At 37.9% G+C, this 22,298-nt stretch overlaps 1 protein-coding gene across 7 annotated transcripts in view; it reads right to left on the bottom strand.

Moving 5' to 3' along the window:
- Positions 1-22,298, bottom strand: part of ephb2b (eph receptor B2b) — a 135,006-nt gene that overhangs the window by 5,365 nt on the left and 107,343 nt on the right. The window contains exons 6-15 of one of the 7 annotated variants that reach the window (XM_008409109.3): positions 16,297-16,421; positions 15,155-15,317; positions 13,149-13,257; positions 10,662-10,729; positions 8,942-9,055; positions 8,536-8,783; positions 3,578-3,793; positions 3,033-3,182; positions 1,424-1,617; positions 455-610 (exon numbers count right to left, since the gene is read on the bottom strand). In XM_008409109.3, coding sequence (XP_008407331.2) covers positions 455-610; positions 1,424-1,617; positions 3,033-3,182; positions 3,578-3,793; positions 8,536-8,783; positions 8,942-9,055; positions 10,662-10,729; positions 13,149-13,257; positions 15,155-15,317; positions 16,297-16,421 — 1,543 coding nt within the window. The other 6 variants (XM_008409108.3, XM_017304894.2, XM_008409111.3 and 3 more) reach the window with 6 other exon arrangements.

The following is a 22,298-nucleotide window of genomic DNA, read 5'->3' as shown; positions in this document are numbered from 1 at the left end:
AGTAACCACATTTGTTGGATTACACATTACAATCTGTTTGTCTGAAAAACTGAAGCTAAACATCTCTGTGGGCTGATCTCTGACTTGTATTGTTGTACCCTGACAGGAAATGACTTTTTGTTGTTTCTGTACAAGCGGGATGATACTTTTTCCAGCAACTTAACCCCATGTGCTCTTTTTCCCTCTTTAAAGTAGGGATCAATAGGGCCTTGTTTAACACATGAAAAAGGCTTTAAAAACTCCCAAGCTTTAAGTTATTGTGCCCACTGTTTAGCGTCCCAAGTCGAACGTTATTTGAAAATAACATCCAGAAATAGCATAAATTACAACAGGCCGCAGAGTCTTGTTTCTGCTAAGATTTAAACCCCAAACCTCTGAACAACCACTACTTTTCAAAGTTTTCTCTTGCACTTATCAGAACTTCAGTGCAGGCCAAGGTATCATTAACACTTACTCCATGGTCATCTGAGACACCACATCAAATGTAGAAAAGTCAGAATTGGCAAAGTTGTCTTTGTACTGGCCCATTTTGATGGCATCCAGCCACTCATCCACAGTGCTGAAGGTGGAGAAGTCTGGGATGCTGCGGTCCAGGAGAGGGAGATGGACCCTACAGGGGAGATAAGAGGGACGGATCAAGAATAATAATAGTTCAAAGAGGAAGATCCAACATCATGGTCAGTCCAGACCACCTGCAGACGATTCAAACATGAATTATTATGTTACATTTTCAAAATGTTTGACAGCACGTAGAGAATCCCACAAGCCTAATCCATGAAAAAATATTTTCCAAACTGTTTCCTCATAAAGGGTATTTTCCAAATGAGGTGATAGTCTTCAGGGAGCCAGCGTATTCACTGAATGTCTGTGGAAAATCTGGGTTGTGGTTCTGCACTATACCGCAAATGAAAGTACAGGCCGGGATAATGGAAATCAGCAAAGCCCTGGCCCTGACAGCAAACTAACACCCAAAGCAGAGATGCCTGAAAATGTTTTGTTTAAAAAAAAAAAAAACACTGCAGAGCTGCTCCAACCCCAGGGTTGCCTGGAGCATTCGTGGGAAGGTTTGGATCGATCAAACCAAAAGGCTTTAATTTACATAACCGCTAGGCGCCAGGAAAAACAAGAGAAACTGCATTTGGCAAATGTGAAGAGTGCCACAGATGACACTGTCGCAAAAGCACATATATTTTAGTCAAGAATTGAAAGCCTTGGTACTGACAGAAGCTGAGATGAATCATACACTTGAAAATGTTATCCATATCAGTGCGGAAGAAAGCAAAATAAAAAGGCCTGTTTTCTGTGATGCCAAAGGAGACATGAATAAACGCACAACCAAATACCTCACGGGGAGAAGAAGGAATCACAAAAAGGAGAAAAGCGTAGCCTGAAAATACAAAGACTCAGCTTGTGTTTTACTTACCCTGAAGACAAAGGAGTCATAGCTTTCAGTGTGTTCGGATTACGGATCATCTTGTCGAGGTTGTTAACAATCTGGCTAAACTTGGGACGGTTGTTACGGTCCTTCTGCCAGCAGTCCAACATGAGCTGGTGCAGCGCGTTGGGACAGTCCATCGGCGGGGGCAGCCGGTAGTCCTGCTCTATAGCATTAATGACCTGCGGGGGGAGATAAATCACTCTAAAGAACATATCACATATCAAAACATCCAGTTTCCCACAAAAACATAATTAAATCTATTCTAAATTTGGAGTTATTAGTGACAATTAGTTCAGTTATTGTTTTGTTTATTAATTAATTGTCTGACTTATGCACATGTTAATATAACGCATGTGAAATATTTGCAACTAATTTACAGCTTCTTTACTAAATAAAATTATTTAAAAACATATTTTATATTTAGGTTATCTTTGTCCCATATTAAAATTAGAATAAGTATGTTAAAAAATTAAGTTTGATCAAAATAAATTAATTAAACAGAAACTGAACAAATCTATAAGGAAGCAAAACGTTTTTTGACTGCACTGTATGATGTGACACAGATGCCTACTTAACTTACTCACTTTTCAAAATGCTTCAAACAAGAAAACATATTTTAGTAAAAGAAAAAAAAATAGAATGTCAAAATATCATTGATTTCTAAGTGTAATTTCCAAAATACCTCAGGTTTTGAGCAGTTTATTTAAAATTTGTATTGTTGTTTTCAAAAGAACCAATTAAAAAGTGCTGTAGAGTTAACTGTATGTTCCATTTTCCTGACGCACTACTTTGACAGTAGTCAAAGCGTTATATTAACATGTGCATAAGTCAGTGCATATCAAAACCTGTAAAAATACAGACTAGGTGGCTTTTTTTGTCAACAAAATCTGTGCTAAAAATTGAATAATCAAACACCCTTTTTAGTGCATTTAATGTTCAGTTCCCATAAAGCCACTTTACAGGTATGTCTGACACTTGTGTACAGAGGTAGTGCATAGTTAACAGAGAGGAACAACCCCAAGCACACTTGCAGGAAGGGCACACAATCCCCTGCTCATTATCAGGGTCATTAAAGAAACTCCATTCAGACGCAGATTAATCTTATTCACAAGACCTCCAAACGAGGACCCCGATGGAGCAGAAACACTATCTGGAGCTGCTAATATGATAACCGTTGAGGTTCTCGGTCCCTCTTAGCACATTAGTGTTCTCACTTTCAATTTGAAACTATTTTCATTATCTCTCTCCCCATAATTTGCTCTCTCCTTCACTACCCAGAGGGAAACAGAAAATGGAGACTCCAGTCAAGAGCAGAAATTGTCCACTGAACACTGCTGTGCATTTCAAATGATCTGATTATGTCTGTGTGTAAAGTGTGGGGGAATTTTCATATAAAACCCTTGTGTTTAGCCAAGAGAAAGGAGACACCATTGACAAATTTTATCTCAGAGGAATTTGAGGCTTTATTAGAACGCAGCGAACCAAAAATATATATGTGCGCTGAGAGTTGGGGAATAAATGTTTTAGGGTGGCCCCTAGCCTAAAAAAATTAACAGCACCAGCGAAAATGACAAAAACCTTGTTAAATACGTACATCTTGATTGGTCATGTCCCAGTAGGGTCTCTCTCCGTAAGACATAACTTCCCACATGACAATCCCGTAGCTCCACACATCGCTAGCTGAGGTGAACTTCCTGTATTGGATTGCTTCAGGAGCAGTCCATCGGATAGGGATCTTCCCTCCCTGTGAAAATGAGGGGAATGACCCAAGTGAGGCAAGTGACACCGAAACCTGACACTATTCACAGAAACAATACTAATTGTAATCCAAACTGGGAGGTGAATATAACAAAACTGTTAGGAGGGAAAGTGTGGTTCACGGAATTTTCTAGACAGAAGAAGGATGAGGAGAGATGACATTTGTCCTGATAGGGGGGAACAGAGTGGGAGGGCCCTGTGGCATGTACGTCAATCCCTGGTTTAGTCCTTAAAATAACATGAAAAAAAAAAAAACCTTCTGGCAGAACTATGCAAAGAGTTGACAAGAAAGGACTCGTTTGACTTAATTTAGAAGAATGATAATATCCACCAAAATCAGTTGAGTGTGTATACAAGGTAAGAGTTCAAATATTTTATTACCAGAGCGCTTGTGTACGTAGGATCTGATGTATCGTCCTCCAAGAAGCGTGAGAGACCAAAGTCTGACACTTTGCACACAAGGTTGCTGTTGACCAGGATGTTCCGAGCAGCAAGGTCACGATGCACATAATTCATGTCAGCAAGGTACTTCATGCCCGAAGCAATGCCACGCAGCATACCAACAAGCTGGATCACAGTGAACTGCCCATCGTTTTGCTGAGGAAAAGATATATTAGGTCATAAATTATTTATAGATCAAAAAGAAAACAAATCTCTTAATACATGAGGTGCACATGACAATACTGTACTGCAGTAAACTTCAAAAGGATAAATCTCAAGGTGAAATTTTCTCCAGTGACAGATAACTTCTGGGGTTGCTTGAAAAAGTATCTTATTGGGTTTTAATGGCATATCTGAGTATTTATGTTTAGATATTTTTTTTGACACAACGTGTTGTTTTATGTAGGGACAACTATACTATCTAGACCATATACAAAATGCACCTCTTTCATGGTTTCAGTTTAACTCTTCTTTTAAACACATCAAAATTCTAAGCATATGCTGCATTATAGAAAAAAATGATATTTTGTTACAGCATTTTATAAAGCAGCTTTGACAATGTTCCTCCAAGTTATTTGTTTTTTAGATTATGTGTAAAGTCTGCCTGTTTGAATCAGTTTGTTGAGGCTTCAGTATTTATACTGCACTAACAGGAAAGAATTACTAAGCGGTGCCGTTGAGCGCTTACTTCTCTCCTGTTATGCATTCTAGTATATAAAAACACCATATGGATGTGTTAACAAGGTCAAAAGCTTGATTCTCACCGGGGGTGGCCTTTAACCACCAAACTGCCAGCCATATGCCAGTTTTTTAGATTTTTACTTAGGTTGTCTTGTTTAATAATAACCTTGCAATGGGTCGACCTTTTGATCAAAGTTTTATGCAAAATGTCTTTGTTTGAATCACAATTAAGATATGAATTAAGACATACACCAGAAAAATATGCATGTACTGGAGAGAGCTGCAATGATTAGGGTGATGGTAAGTAGGCCTGCCAACATCAAAGATTTCATCACCAAAGACAGACAGGAAAAATACCAGTGGGCATAAAACAGCAACTGTTTTTTATGAAAATAATTAATAATGCACTTAGTGACAATGACATCTATACCAGTTCACCTCACAAGAAGACGTTGAGAAACTTGTTTAAAGTTTGATGCCCATTTAAACATTTCAATTAATAACAGGGGAATTAAATAGATTATTTATCTATTTATGATTAGATAAATGATAGGATTAGATCATTATTTATTTGGTAACACTTTATTTGAAGGGGTGTGCATAAGACTGACATGACATTGTCATAAACATGAAGACGTCTTTATGAATGTCAATGACAGTTGTCATGAAGTGTCATTGGGTAAATAATGAGACTTTTAATGCAAAGTTGCTCTAAAAACTGCATTAAAAGTCAATTAAAAGTGCCAACTTTGCATGATTTTGTAAATAATGACAATTTAATGCAAAGTTGGCATTTTTAATTGACTTTTAGAGCAACTTTGCATTAAAAGTCTCATTATTTACCGAATGAGACTTCATGACAATTGTCATAAACATTCATAAAGACTTCTTTATGGTAATGACAGATGTTATGTCATGTTTATGACAGTGTCATGTCAGTCTTATGCACACCCCTTCAAATAAAGAGTTACCATTTATTTTCCTGAATTTCAGTGCAGGAATGCCACTGAACTTTATCCCAAAATTACCTTCAGTGACAAGATTGAGGAATGAACATGTAGTTGGTACAGATCAAACATAATGAAGTTATTTTCAGCACATGTTTTAAGAGGGAATCCTGTCGGTGCTGCACACCAGCAGGTTTTGGTTGAGCTTAACTTGCCTCTGTGGGACTAGGCAGGACTAAGCTGGGACTGGCTGTCTGCATACAGCTGTCCCCCTTTCCGTTCTGGTGACGGCTTTATACCCCATGCTCGGGTAGTGTCTGGAGCAGTGGTGCAGCTGTGCCTCCAACTGGGCACACCTGCATTACTTCCACCACCCACTATGATGCAAGGAAACCAGAAGACCCCGGATAATGGGGCATGGGAGCATAAGGTTGAGTGTGGACTGACAAAAAAAAAGAAAAAAAAGCTAAAGGTGGAAATAGCACAGCAGGCGATAAAGGCCCAGACCGCAGCAAAAATTCATACAACCTATTTCTCTTTCTAACATTTTACTCCTCATTAGCTGAGTGGATAACTCTCATCATGCCAAGCTGCCCATCCTTGTGTAACACAGCAATTAAACAGGATGTATTATTCATGAAACCTTTCTCACACATACACACTAGCACCTAATCTAAAAGCCATCTTGGCATATACTTTAATTGGACCAAATCCCCATATGTGATTTGGGTCAAGTCAGGGGAAAGACATACCCCTAAATAATGTCAGTAAAGGTCTTGTTTGAGTTTCAAGAAATAACTCATGGAAGTCTGGAGTTCATTCTGTTTATTTTCTAAGCTTATAGGTGGCTCAAGATTCAGTCCCAGCTATGATCTCTCAATCCCCGCTCCATTTCCTTAGCTTGTTTTTTCTACAGCAGTTAAGCCAAACCTTCAGCAGGCAGCTCAGTAGTCTCTACTGCCGCTGTTGCAAACAAACAACCATCAATTGCTCTAAAAGATACAAATCATGTTCAGAGGCTTTGACACTGTCAGCAGCTGTTGGCAAACTGTCACTATTGGGTGCTACAAAGCTTTACTGTTGTTTTCAAAACAAGTGGGCTGTCAAATATGTTTAACATGCATCTACATATACAGAAAAACAGCTTTCACTGCAAGATCAGATTCCCCTTGCACACCAAAAAAAAAAAACAAACTGATCCTTTGCCTCTCTGAGGTCGGAGGCAGAATGCAAATAAAGGCTCTGAGTGTGAACCCAGGCTCAGCGGTGCGCTGACAGGGGTTTTTATGTTGAATTCGGGATGATGGCTTTGATGTAGTCTTGGAGGAGGAAGTTAATACTGACAACTTGGGATGGTTGTCAGTGGTAAAGACAGTGTTTAGGCATCTTAAGCCTACAGTGAAATTGAATTTTAAAGTAAAAAAAAAAAAAAAAAAACTTTTCTAAACGCCTGATTTCTAAATGTGTTGTTTATACACACACAGCTTACTGTTTTATGAAACACATTTAAAAGTATTACGGTATTTCATAGACATACACCTTACAAGCTGGCAACTTTTTCACAGTGGACCCTGATTTTTGCCCACCCAATTTTGGAGATGGGCACTCACTCACCTAATTGGTGAAACCTTTTAGGTATCACCAAATAATAGACTATTATCCACATCTGCTTTTGTCATCACAAATGTCTTCAGTCTACTAAAGTGTATTTATTCTTTTAAAATAATCTTTAACTGAGGATTGCTCTGGCTTTATTCATGAGCATGACTTTCACCTGTTGCTTGGTCATTTTAAACCAGTGTTTTCCAAACATTCCAGTTTCTAACCCAGTATATAACCCACTAATAACTGGCTTAAGATTATAAATTTAGATGATAACATAATTAAAGACGGTGATAATAAAAGCAAACCAGCCTCATAAACCACTACACTATGTTGAATAATTTGTTTCGGCTGTTTTTAACCTTCTGAAAGGATTTTGTCAAAAATATGCATTATTAGAAATATTCTTTGCATTTATTTTTATTGCAGGAAATTATCTAAAGAACCCCATCTTTTGAATATCATAAACCACAGATGAGTCAGAGCCCCAACATTTGGAAACACCTTCTCTTGACATGTTTGGATATAAAATGTAAAGAATCAGCACACAAAATGTGTACAATGTCTTTCTTCACAGTGAATGAACCCATTTATGAATCATGGAGTCCATTCAGGTATTTCTCTGTACATTGTCTTTGCACATTAAAAAAGCCCATTTAAAAGCTGTTGAATATCAGGTATCTCAAATTAACACTCTTTTAGAAAACACCATATATCATGAGCCCCCGTTATTTGTACACTGCTCTGTTCATTCACTTAAAAAGGCGACAGCATCAAATAGAGTAGAAGCAAGCATGCAAAACCATCAGAACAAAAGACTTGATTTGATTCTGCAACTATCCCAACACAGTTAGTGATGGGCTGTGTAATATGTCATCCTATAGTGGTTTCATGTTTAAACATATGACATTTATTTTAAGTCTTGAAAAGTATCAGAATTATTTAACGTGGGACGTAAATGGAGCGTTCCACATAACGTCCCTCGCCGGGGAGATTGTGAAAATTAAAAAATCCAATGAACTCATGAGCACTTTATATTTCATGTCAGGGAGCAGAAGACAAAAAATAATTAGAATTTCATAAGCATCCATGCGTGGTGCTGCATAATAAGCAGCGAGCCCAAGAGTGACAACAATTCTTCGCTCCACCTGACAAGACACTTTATGAAACAGAGCACAGTAAAGACTGACAGAAAATATTATTGAGAGATGGGTTAAAAATGAGCATTTGCAATTGAGTACAATAACTCTCCGCTGGTAATAAGGAGCTACTACGGTAAAATTACCTCCAGCATTTGAATATGATTAATCTTTATTATGCGAGTTGTTGAATTGTTTTCTAGATATTAGTATGCTGTATGCGGAGCAGGACTGATTGCCTCTTGTCAGCTTTTGACAGATAGTTTGAATTTATCTCAAGAGTTGTTTAGTGAAGTAGAATGTGCGAGACAGAGTTGTCATAAACTTATTATGCTGAGATCATTGAATCATCTCTTTTATTCTCGTCAAAGCACAGGCTTTGAACAGAGACCTCCAAGCTTCAAAGGAGGCAGTTTTTGAGGCCAACACTGTTGTTAGAGCTATCATTACTCTGTAGAGCTGTAAAATTGTTAGTAGTAAAAGTAAAAGCATAAAAACTGCTATAGGGGAACATTTTCTGGTTTCTTACTCTCAGGAAGGTATCAAGGGATCCATTCTCCATGAATTCAGTGATGATCATTACAGGACTGCTCTTGGTAACCACTCCTTCAAGATGAATGACGTTAGGATGGTCAAACTGACCCATGATGCTGGCCTCGCTCAGGAAGTCTCTCCGTTGCTTTTCCGTATAGCCAGACTTCAGGGTCTTTATGGCCACAAACATCTCTCTTTTTCCTGGGAGCTTTAAGTTGCCGCTGCACACTTCCCCAAACTCCCCTGTTAAAAAGCAACATGGAAAATAGATCAATTTATAATTCCCCCATAATTAAATGTGCAACTAGAAATATGCAACACCTATATCAACTGCACCCACTGTAAATAGCTTTGGAAAATGCTTCATTCCAATCATGTTTCACTGAGATTTTTTTCCTTACCTGCACCAATGACCTGTTCAATCTTCACGCAGGATATATCAATCTCCTTGGCAAACTCCCTCACTGCCTCATTTGGGTCCTCGTACGTGAATGGATCAATGTAAATCTTCATTCCTGGAGACACTTGGAAGACAGGAAAGAGCCACTATAATATTTAATTGATGTGGTCATGTTAGCAGACCTGTGGGCCAGACAGTCAAATGCAGTGAGATACAGCAATAATTCATTCATGTTCCATTTCCAATGTCCTGTGCAATTATGGGATTTTTTTTTCTAAGACATAAAGGTAATGAAGGCTGGAAGATGGAGGAGGTACTGTAATTACAAACGGTGGTTATGACAAGTACCTTATGGCCACTGTGTGTGGTTGTTCAGTCAGCAAGGACATGGCACCTTCAGTCATCTTATCTGTGATTTAGCGGGTTAATATATATATCATCTCCAGTGAGCCACAGTGCCATTAACACTCAGGAGAGGAACCAGGGTCCTGTATTGGCATCGCTCAACTCCACCTCTAGAAATAAATTGGCTGTCCTAAGCTGAAATGCCAGGTAAATTGGCTTAAGGTGGCCTTTAAGTGTGTGGAGACTTAAGTGTCCTGAGTTTTAAATCCGATTATACTGCACATACCTCCACATCAGACCTGAGGCCATCTGAATGGATGCACAACTCACACATGGTCGGCTGCAGTGCAAGAATAGCATGCACACTGCCTCAAAACCTGGCAGACTGCAGCGAGAAAACATGCTGCAGAAATGGAACAGATGGAAAAGATCTTACCCGGTGCAACCCCCCATTACTAAAGCCCACAATCTCTTCTCAAGCTGAAGCACGGTTCAAAAGACCACCTTCCTTTAATGGCAAAGACCACCATAAACAAGGGCAAAAGCCTGAACTGCGAGTGGTGTGAGAACAGGATGCACACAAGACACGTTGGCTTCTGATAATATCTGTGAAATAGCCAGCTATTTACTGGCACACTCTTGACTGTAGCTAAAACTGGAGTCCTTTGCACAGCCTGACTGAATTCTGCTGAGAAAGTTATTATCTTATGGGTGAAACTGACTTACTAAAGAGGAGAGTGCTGAGACAAAAGTGCTGAGACAAAATTACACAATTGTATAAATTCAACAGTTAAAAAAAAAAAAAGATCTATTAATGGGGCCAGACGGAAATATCTTTCTTACAAAATTATCCATACATTAACGTCGCCAAAACTCTACACGCTTTCTGAACTACAAGAGGTAAGAAAATCATTGAGTAACTCCACTTATTCACCAAATTCCTTTGAAATTTTTGACAATAGCAAATGACTCATGTACATTAGTATTCTAACGTCCTTTAACATAAGTGAAGACTGACCTATTTCTAACATAATGGAATTAGTTGACTATGAAATGTGATGCCTGGAACACACAGCTGAACACGGATCTTGTTGTTAAGTCTACACCCTAAGTGAGCAGAATCAAATAATGGGAAAGATTTCACAAAGGTGCAGGCCGGGGTAGTGAACGGCCGCTGTGCAGGGTCCGCAGACAAGGACAGCAGCAAGCAAGGTGGTAGCCATGGAGACAGGTGTGTGAGGCTGTTGCGCGCTGGACGGGTGCCACAGGGATAACTGCGTGACATGGGAGTCATAGATACAGGTGTGTCTAATCCTGGAGCGAAGCTGTTGGTGAGAGTGAGCGGAGATGAGCGGCGGTGGTGGTGGTTTACTCACTGTGGCCGCTGGTGTAGTGCTGCAGTTTGTCTGTGTATTCTGAATCACCCCTGTCAAAGCCACGCCTCCTGGGAAAAAGACAAAGAACTCTAGCTCTGGCTCGGAGAGAGGGAGTAAGGAGGGGGAGAACACATGAATCAAACACCCCCAGGTGTAGCTAAGCTGGAGATAAATCAGCTAAAACCAGAATAGAGGGTAGAAAAGGGGTTTTTTGTTTTGTTTCATTGCTGCACAGAAGAAGGCATTCACACCAGCATACCACACAAACATAACTAGATCTTTCTTTTTAGAACCTGCTTGGTTTTAGTCAATGTATCGCTGTGGTAATTATTGTATATTTAATACATAATTTCCTTTTTTTCCCCACAATATGTATGTATGTTTACATACATACATATTGTGGGGAAAAATATGTATGTATGTTTACATACATACATATTGTATGTATGTACAATACATACATACTCTGTCTACAGACAGAATATTAAAAACTATTTACTGGTGTATGTCAGCGAATTAGATTATTTAAAAATAATCTAATTCGCTGATTTATTTAAAAATAAATGTATTTATATTTTTTTATGACTTGAACTTTATTGATTTTCCAACAAAAAATATACCCTAATTTCACACTTAGCATATTATAATTTAGCATCAGCTAAACAATGTTTAGTCCTTGTGGATTCTTCAGGCCAATACAGTTAACTGAAATTACATGAGCAAAAAAAACCCAACATAATAATATATAAATAAAATAAATAAATAATAATAAAAGAAAATTACAGTGAAAATAGAGAAAAAAGACAACTGATAAAACATCAACTGAACATAGATATAAACAATATAACATAAAATAACACTGCCCTATAACCCCGATACATTCAGATAATTACAGCATTACCGTAAATTCCTCTAAAAAATAATATATAAATAAAATAAATAATAATTGTGCATAAGACTGACATGACACTGTCGTAAACATGACATAACATCTGTCATGAACATGAACGAGTCTTTATGAATGTTTATGACAGTTGTCATGAAGTGTCATTTGGTAAATCATGACACTTTTAATGCAAAGTTCCTCTAAAAGTTGAATTAAAAGTCAATTAAAAGTGCCAACTTTGCATGATTTTGTAAATAATGACAATTTAATGCAAAGTTGGCATTTTTAATAGCCTTTCAATGCAACTTTTAAAAGTGTCATTATTTACCGAATGACACTTCATGACAACAGTCATAAACATTCATAAAGACTTCTTTATGGTAATGATAAGTGTTATGTCATGTTTATGACAGTGTCATGTCAGTCTTATGCACACCCCTTAAAATAAAGTGTTACCAAAAATTACAGTGAAAATAGAGAAAAAAGACAAGACGCATAAACATCAACTGAACATAGACATACACAATATAACATAAAATAACCCTGACCTATAACCCCATATTTATATTTAATATTCAAAAAGTGAAAATCATATACTAACTTAATTTTGCACAGATTGATATTTTTAACATTTGTATTTGTGCACATTTTGATAATTATGGCTTGTAGCTAAAATAAATATCAAAAAATTCAAAAAATGACATTAAGAACTAATTTTTAAAGTATATGTTTAATGTTGAAACCTGCACAATTAAGAAGACTGTTGATTTACAGTTTCCCAGGATGCAGTTGTTAAGAGTATACACAACGTAATTGCTAAAGAAGCTGGCTGTTCACAAAATGGCGCATTTTAGCATTTGCATGAAAAGTTCAGTGGAAGAAAAACGTGATAGAAAAAAATCCACAAGCAACATGGATAACTGTAACCTTGTTAGGATCGTAACTGCGTCTTTTATTGTTTTTATGAAAGCTATTAAAAAATGTCTATTAAAGACTAAAACTGCAACCGAATCAGTTTATGCTAAATATAATGTTTGCTCATAGATAACATCCTTCTTTGTAGATTTTTAATATTTTTTTAAATAACTCTTAAATAACTCAATTTGAAAAGCAGACCTTTTCAAATTGTCTTTCCAACACAATCTTTATTATGTCACTTTGAAACCATAACCTAAGACACCGGGTTACTGCATATGTAAACGCCTCGGGGAAATCTGCAGCAGTAACACTGAAAGGTTGAGGAATTTATTTTGCACATACTTTTCAGACTTAGAAATGCTGCACAGGTGCAGACCTGCACTGTCAATATGACTGGCCCAAGTGGGAACTGAAATCCAAGCCAGAATACATGAACATTTAATACTTCTGCAACTGAAGTATCCGCAGAGCTTTAATTTTTAAACACCAAGACTTTTAAATGTACCGAATACTTTTGAACCAAGGTAGTTTTATTTGTCCAACAAAAATGCAGAGGGAAAAGAGAAGAGAAAAAAAAAAGAAGAGAAAACGACAAAAAGTGAAAAAGATCACACAAACCGAAAAGTAAAGTGGCATTTTTAGCCATGTTTTTTTAAGACTTTTACATGGCAGAATGGACTCACCGGTTACAAACGATGATGATGACCACCAGAGCAATGAGAAAAACCAACCCAGCAGCTGCTGAACCAATGATGAGTGGAAGTTTCTCCTGAATGCTTGTGTTGTATTCCTCTATAAAAGAAGGAACACAGAGATAAGCTTAATTCCATGCATGCACATACACACAGTCACACAGATCCACAAGCTGAAACATATGGGAAAGCATCTGAGCCTCTGCAGTGGGTGGCAGACAGGCATACGGCTGGGTGAACCATTGAGCATCTTGGCATCACTGCTGGCTGCACACAACATTTTACAAACCGCATCGAATGTGCTCCGATGCTGCAGATATGGACAAATCATCTGGCAGAAAGTGTGTGAAGTGAAGGGGGAAGAGAGCATATTTGGATGAAAAGCAGACTGGTCACACAGCCAGGAATGAGAAGCTTGTGACTAAATGGGCACACAGAGACAGAGAAAGCTTTTTTGTTTGAGAGCCATATAAATTTTTTTAATTATTTTTAAAATATTTTATATGGGATTTAAATGATCAATTCAATGCAACTAACTAAACTTAATAAAATGTTCATAATGATATTGCTTCCGGAAAAACTTCATCTGTCCTCTCTGTTCCTACTTTGCCAGAACTGTTGAGTTTTTTTTTATTTTTTATGTTTGTAGAACTGTTCTTCACTGTAAACTGTATCAGCAGCATTTTTCATGCAACTCAAAATCACTTTTAAGTGGAAGTTGAACACAGTTAGCATTGTACACCCTCTGTTTACAAAATATTTCCAGTTCTGAGTCAGTCTGATATTTTGTGTGTGCTGGGATCTGTGTGCGCGGCAGCATCACGAATGTTCCTGTGAGAGTTCAGGCTAATGATGGCTCTAGGCTCTGCAGGCTGATGGAAATGAGATGTTCAGAGGGGAATACCCAGACATAGCTCTAACATTAACCTACTTGACTGATGTTTACTAAATGTAAGCCATGTTTTAGATAACAAGACAAATTCAATCTGATCTCTAACCCAATGGTTGTTGTAAAAAAAAAAATTAAAAATATTATTAGTGCTTGATCTAATTATTCAAATCACATAATAACATAATATGATAAACAGCACTATAAAAAAATATTTATCCCTTACATATTCATTCTGCTTTTGCTTTTTTTGTCAGATTCACACATTTCAGACCAACAGGCAAATTTCAGACAACGATAAAGAGAGTAACAGAAACATATCAGACTTTCACTTCTTAAGCTAGGAAAGCTGTGCAATCCGGCCTGACCAAGTGTGAAAAAGTAATTACCCCCTTGATAAATTATGCATCACATTTGATTGACAACAATTTTGAAAAGCTGAGTTCCATTTTGCTAGCCACACCAAGGAACACATACTTCTAGACCAGATAAGCCAGAAATGAATTATACAGAACCTGTCTGACAACATGAAGCAGGCAAAAAGAAATAAAAAAGCCACATCCTATGCAAAACAAAAACAAAAAAACAAACTGAAGCAGCTCAGCAAGTCAATGTCTGAATGGTTTGTGTGCAGTGGGTCATATTTGCTGTGATATTAAACACTGTATGACCAAACCTGTTATACCTACAGTTTTATCGTCAGGTTTGGGTCTTACAGGATCATTTATTAGATTAAGGGGGCAAATTCTATTCACACACAACAAAATTTGCTTTTTCTTATTTTGATTTTATTACCTCAAATGACCTTATTACATATTTGAAAACAGTTTATTTTTTTTTCTTATTTATGTTATCTTTTTTTATTGGAATTTGATGTAAGTATAACAAAAAGAAAAATAAAACATACAAGAAATCTATCACTTCACAAATACTTATTTACAGCAGAGTAATTGTTTTAGAGTACTTGTGCTTTTTCCAACACATAATGCGTCCTTCTCAGTCCTGCAGCTGTCTGAAATCTTACTGCCCTACCCGGTGTGTTGAAAAGCCAAGCATGAAAGGTGATAAGAACTCTGCGTGCTGCGGTGAGCATTGGCTGAATTCTCACCCTCCGTCATGGTCTGGAAGTACAGTTTGCCACTGTAGCGTCCAAACCCAGCTACAGTGCGGGCCCGGACCTGGAACACATAGATGCTCCCAGACTTGAGGCCACGGATGACTGCCGTGTTGGTCTGGCTTCTGATGGTGGTAAAGTTATACTCTGATTGATCCTGGGGGCAAAAAAAAAAATCAGTAAGTTTCAGTGGACAATTAGGAAATAGTTCAATTGCATAAGATAATTAATTTCAAATGCTCAATAATACAATTGTACATTAGAGGCCCGAGCTAATGGTAGAACTCACATTTAAGGTATTTTTTTTAAACAACTAAAAGAATTAGTTTTTATTATGAAGGGAAACACTGAGAGGCTGCTGTTAGGAAAGTAGACTGGGTGGCAGTTTGAGGTCAGGTGGATCCTCTGAGCTACATGTGATGATCAGAGCTATATTCCACTGCCATACTTTCCCTCTCCAGAATGTTGACATGTTAAGAGAGCAGAGACTGGGACATTTTTAGCGGCTTCCTTCAATACGCTTCTCGGCATACACTTCTGAGTCACAACAGGAGCTGGGACAATTGTTTTGACAGCTCTCTCCAGCAGTGTCAGTAAGAGGAATGATAGTCAAAAGGCAAGCAACAGACAAAAGCTTGAGAAACTACATACGTGCTTCTCCTTGTGTGTTTTCTTATTAACTGACATGCTGGAGTACACACACATTTGCATCTGTGAGGGTTCTTTTGAGAAAGTATGCTGATTTGGAGGAGCTTGCCCCTCAAAAAACTATTTTTACATCAGTCAGCGAACCATTGTTTCAACCACAAGTCTCAGCACATCAATCCCCACCGGCCCTGCTGCGGGGCTGAGTGTGTTTTTTTCTTTCCCAGTGACTGACCGTGATTGTAATTGGAGGAGAACAAGCAGAGGTTCGAAGCGATATTCAGAAGCTACATGCCTCCAAGGATCTGCTGCTAAGCAATTGAGCGAAGAGAATTCACATTTAAAATACAGTAACGAAACGATTCAGCTCTTAACAAACTAACACTATATTTAGCTTGATAAGAATAAAAATAAAATACACAGTCTGTGTTTTATGTTCAACAATGACTGGATGAAGCATTTGTAATATGTACTTTAATGGCCAAGAGTACCTTTTCATAATACTGTAGTTCATAGTCCAGGATGACACCATTTGGCTGATCTGGCTGAGACCAGGAGAGGGTGATGCTGTCCACAGTACGGCTGACCTGGTGCATTATAGACACAGTAGATGGAGCTGTGAAGACACAAAAGCAGAGTGTTTCCTGAAAATTAAAAAGTACAATCAGCTTAAACTGCACAGTCACACTTAGATAATCTATCTCAAATTCAATCTCATAACCAAACAGAGTTCTGGAATGCTCTAAGCCCATAAAGTCTACAACATATAATAATGTGTAGGCTCCAGCTGGAGCATCAAGGGTAGAAATTAGGCTTACAAGTCACAACAGTGGCAGAACCACATAAACAGGCACATGGGACTTCCCGATGTGAAATGTGACTTTGATGAGATGAATATATGCTTATCATGGTGATAACAGAGTGCTTTCCTCTAATATTATTCAAAAAACACCAGACCACCATGTAAAGGAAAGTGGATCTTGTTATTTTACACACACACACACACGCACACGCACGCACACACACACACACACACGCACACACACACCTAACGCACCCCCACACACGCACACACACACACACACATGCAAAAACAAGCAAACAAAACAAAAACCACAAAACAGTACCATAAAAGCCAAAAACAAATACATTTTTGTGTTGATTAGGAGAACTCTCATTTAAACGTTATGCTGATTTGCTTTTTAGCCCAAAAGAACATCATCCAATAGGATTGGTAAACTAATAAAGTCAAAAGAGTTGCATATTTTAAAATATTTCTGGGACTAAAAAAGAATCCTAACCACTGTGTAAGAAGCAACCACAGCACTGTCAAACTCTATTAAAGTCATTTTTAAAATATTTATGAATTTACACATCTTAAGATATTTTTAATTGTACATTATTAATGAATAGATCATTACTGTAAAATACAAACACAAGCTAATTTTTATAGACTAAAAATAAAAAGTTTTTTTTTTAGGTTGAACATCATTAATTTATTGTACTCGTTTTATTTTGTCAAATATGAATGTGAACTAATTTTTACAAAAATGAAAACTTTTTTTTTTGTTTTTAGGTTATTTATGCAACTATTAATATTTATTAGAGTCTTATTTTGTCATAATCAAAAAACAATACTTGCTAGAAAACATCATCATGGGTGGTCTTCTATAGTCTTACATAGCCGAGTGACCTTAAATATTGTCAGGTCAGACAGAGGCGTGATCACCCCAAGTTGTCCAGCAGCCATTATGATTAGTTCAGGGTGCCACAGGTCAACTTAAAGCTAAGAGAAGCTGAGGATAAAAAGCTCCGTCTGGGAAGCTTGGCAAGGCCTGTAGACCTCAATGTCTGAGCCTCCCTCTGTGTGTGAATGAGTAGGGTGGGTTGAGGTGTCAGGGAAGGAGGGGTATTGGGCAAAATTTATGTACACCGAGCCCCACGCTCATCAGTTTCAGGCCCATGCAACTCACACACACTGCCCTCAGCCAGCAACACAGTGACTCCCCTGAGTCCAAGCAATAAAGTCAGAAGTCTCTCCCTCGGCACGCGTTCTCTGTTGAAAATCCATTGACTGGAAAACTACAACTACCACGCCTCTATAATATAGGGCTGTGAAGTTGCAAGAGTGTGGTTGTTATATAATTATCTATAAATTATGCACATGATTTTTAAAATACCACCATGTAAAGGAAAGTGGATCTTTCATAAACTGACTACATACAAGTATTGGAAGAAAATGTGTCCTTAAGTCGTGTAAAGAAGGAAAAGAAAAGGAAGTTATTTAAGTAACCACAGTGACTCAGATCTAATAATAAAACATCTGTCATCAAAACGTTGCGTGTCCTTCCACTAAAACAAAAGCCTCCGTCTAGCATAATAAATTGTGATCTCACATAAAAGAGGCTGGAAAGTCACTGAGTATGTTATGTGCAGCTGCCGGAAAATAATAAACTGAGACTCTGTTATTCATTTTAGCGAAACACTCTCACCAAGATACCCTGTAACTCTTTAGTGTTTGGCATGGTGCTCCAATCCAGGAGCCAGAGGTACAGCAATGTTTACAGTGTGCAGTCAGGACACCAGCCTGAGGAATCTCGTCCGTCTCAAACTACTCCCCAGTTTGTTTGCAGTCACAAACGACAACCTAATAAGGCAAACAGTTACTCAAAAGGGAACTCACGAGTATCCCATTACGGATGCACATATATTCAAGACGGCCACATGGCCTTTTCCTGCATAGCATTTCCATTAAACGCACGGAGCAGCCATGCCCAGAAACTTGATACAGGACTGGAGAAACAAAGGCAGCTCATGTATTCATGTACAGAAGGATGGACACATGCCAGCATTAAAAAAAAACCTGTTGGAGGAGAACATTGTGGTTTGTTTTTGTCAATGGACAACTTCCAGTTAGACCAAGTGGCAGTTGACATGTCTGGCCTCAAAGAAAGCATAGACAGCAAAGGGAGAGTCAATTAAATGAGGATATGGCTAATATGAGGCAAATACTGCACACAGAAGTAAAGTGTTGAGACATTAGGCAAGTAGAGAAAAAAACTAAGATGTTTGAAATATAAAACCAGCCGTGCTGCATATTTTAAGGTAATTCAGTACATGCACTTCAAGCTAAATTGATGTTTCACCAATTGAGTGTGGAATGCATTGGCATGCCGAGACGATGCTTCACCGAAGTGATTGCTTCAGGACTGATTCACATGTGAAAACTATTTTCTTACATCAAATTTATGAACCAATTCCACGCGTGTCTTTGGCACTTTAATTCTTCAAGCCTACCTAGATTCTTTTTTTCCGTATCTTAATCTGTAATTTTGAGGGTTAAGTAAATACTTGGTTTCCTGTGTGTAAACATAAGTCGTCAAATTATGCCACTAAACACATGTTGCAGTCATTTTAAGTCATTTTCTGTTGTTGCAGTAATCATTTCTAAATCATGAAGATTGTATTCACTTAAACGCAATTAGAAATTAAAACGGTGGTTGGAGAAACCTTGTTATTTACATACTGTAAGCCAATTCTATCAAGTCTGATCTTTTTCTCCTGAGTAACAGACAAATACTTTTCACTGACAGATTTATTCATAGGTTTTCTCAGTGAAGGCTCTAGTCATGCTTATAAAAGAAATGAAGCAGTTACAAAGACAAGGGCATGGATTGTAAGTTCACGTAATTAAATTAGATGGATGGATTGGAGAGAAAAATGGTGCGGTATTTTATGGTTTTTCACCAACACCACAAAACGTGAGCATGTGTATATTGTGCGTAGTTTTAACTGTGGACAGGCTGCGTCTACTTTTATTTTATTTTCAATAAATCACAACTTCTAAATAGCTCAACGCAAATAATGGTGGACAATCAAATCAAATAATGAATACGGGGTGGAATGACGCAGTATCAGGTTTCTTAATTGAACAAAGACGGGCAGCCCCAGCTGTTGTCAGAGAATTAGGTTTCAGACCCCACATTATTACCCCACACTGGATCTGATAGAAAAAACAGTCGCTCTGAGTCCACTCCAGAATGACACTCTGGCCTTGAACCAAGCTACTAGAACACAAAGGCTCTGTTTTGCTCCACATCTGCGATTGATGTTTTACTGCTATATCTGAGCACCTAATGGCATCCCTAATCAATTAAAGATGGAGTTTACGGGGATATTTCTGCTGATTAAAAACAGAGCCAATTTACAGAGACATTTTTCCGCTACCACACGTAGTACAAAAGTGGGGCTTTCATCCATCCAATTAATGTGTGTCTCTGTAATGTTATTTATATTGCTCTCGTTTAGTGGGCTTTTCCACTCTCTCTTTGAAGATCTCCTTGACTTGTAGTGTTTGGCCTCCAATAATAGGCACCGTTAAGAACATGATGGGCATCTTCATTAAGCAAAGCTGATAAAGAGGGACCACTGGGGGTGACTGGCAGCAAAGCATTTTGGACACACACTTACTGCACAAACTTCCAGGGGGAAAAAAAAGGAGTCCTAACTCGTGTCAATATCCACAAAATACACAACAGCTTTTATTAACAGAGAAGCGGGGGAGAACTATAGGTTTATTTCACACAGCTCACAGTCTGTACTATGTAATAAACTAAAATGTTGGAAACAAGAAGATATCTTGAAAACCTCAAACCTTTTTATGCCTGTGGATCAAATGCCACAGATAAATGTTTAAAGTCTTTTATCTGAATTTTTCTTACAACCCACTGTGTCTGCAACCATGTGGCTCTGATTTGATTAGACGTTCTGCTGCAAAGAGCAACGCTATGATTTGGGGAAGATGTGGGGAGGTTGCGAGAACAGGTCAGGCCTTGTAAATCCCTTTCCCTTTTCATTGTAAAAATCAGTTTTCCCGCAGAGCAAACTCTCACAAGAGGGCCTGAACCAGTTGGCCGTATACCATGCAGCCTCCCAAACTTGCAGCCACTGCTCCCCTCCTTCGAGCTTCTGACCATTTATGAGTTGCAGAGACATCTTACAGGGAGAGGCCCATATTTGCATGTACTTTTAGCATGCTGGCAGACATCCCCGTTTCCCCAGCTGCAAAGGATTGTGGGCTTCACATTTAAAAAGATTTTCCAATGCAGTAAAGTTACGAAAGTGAGATTTCAGTTGATCAAGCTTTAAACCAGCTGTATTGGAAGAGACTAGGGGCTCTAATACACTCATACAAACACCAAACTAATCCTAAATTGGGCTTGTTAGAGGTTTGAATTGTTTTCAGGGGCTACCAGTGGATGGGGTTTAAATGTAGGCCAACTAGTCAAATTTGTTGAAAAAGTAAATGCAATGCAGATTGGTGTAAAAGTAGAACATTTTGCAGAGGAAATTAAAAGCATTTATAGATTTTGAATAAATGTGGTTCTTTCTACAACTTTCCCAGAGTTTTAAAGGAGAAGCACCAGTCTTAAGAAAGGTGAAAAGACAGCAAATGGTAACTAGAAAATTCCTGCAGAAATTTTAAAGGGGCATGCCAAAGTGTGGCCGTCGGATTCTTAATAAAGCGTTCCGATGGTAAAAATTAGCAATCATGCTTAAGAAAGCTGCAGTGTACTCAATAACCTGCGGGGAGTCAGAAGCATGTTTTCTTAAGCTGTACTCGTACGGTAGTATGAGCATTTTTGCTCATTTTAGTATGTTGCATAAGCTAAAATGAGCCAAAATGCTAACAATAGCATGAATGAATAGCATGGCTATCTTAAGCAAGCTAATTTTTACCATCGGAACGCTTTATTAAAAATCCGACGGCCACACTTTGGCATGCCCCTTTAAAATTTCTGCAGGAATTTTCTAGTTGTTAAATATTACACAAAACGACCAGATAAAAGATGTTCAACATGCCAGTTTAAACTTTGAACTATTTGCAAAACGACTGAGCTCTGCAACATTAAAACATGGATAGAACTGTAACTACATTAATCATAGCTCTTCTTCTCTTCAGTGTTTCTGTCAGTTTCTGGTGGTGCAGCTCTGTGCTGCCTTCAGGAGAATGGGACATCAGAGTATCATCCATAAAATTTCACCCACATGGCATTTATTGTGCAAACTAGAGCTTTCAGAGGAAAAACAAAAGTTACTTTTAGTGCCATACAAATGTGAGACAGAAACATGGATTATATCTTTATATAGACATGTCTATTGATTTATAGATTAATAGTTTTACTGGACAGAAATTACAAAGAACAAATCTGGTTCTTAATCAAATCCTAATGAGTCAAATTGAAAGTGTCATGGAGTCGTCAGCCTCATGACATTAACACTGACAGTAAAAACATAAATAAGTGATCAGTTATTTATGTTATGGTCTGTAAGATATATTTATTCTCAGTACTACATGTGGTCTCAACAAACCCATGGCACTTCAACACTATTATTTTACCTTTTATCTGGAAATAGTGTCTGTTTATTCTTGCCATATAGTCTCTGTATTAATTATTGCTCAAAAGGTCTTGCCATACCAGTTTATTCCTCT

Source organism: Poecilia reticulata, chromosome 5, assembly GCF_904066995.2.
Source record: "Poecilia reticulata chromosome 5, P_reticulata-male-v2, whole genome shotgun sequence".
Lineage (NCBI taxonomy): Eukaryota > Metazoa > Chordata > Actinopteri > Cyprinodontiformes > Poeciliidae > Poecilia > Poecilia reticulata.
This window is presented reverse-complemented; position numbering and strand designations above follow the sequence as displayed.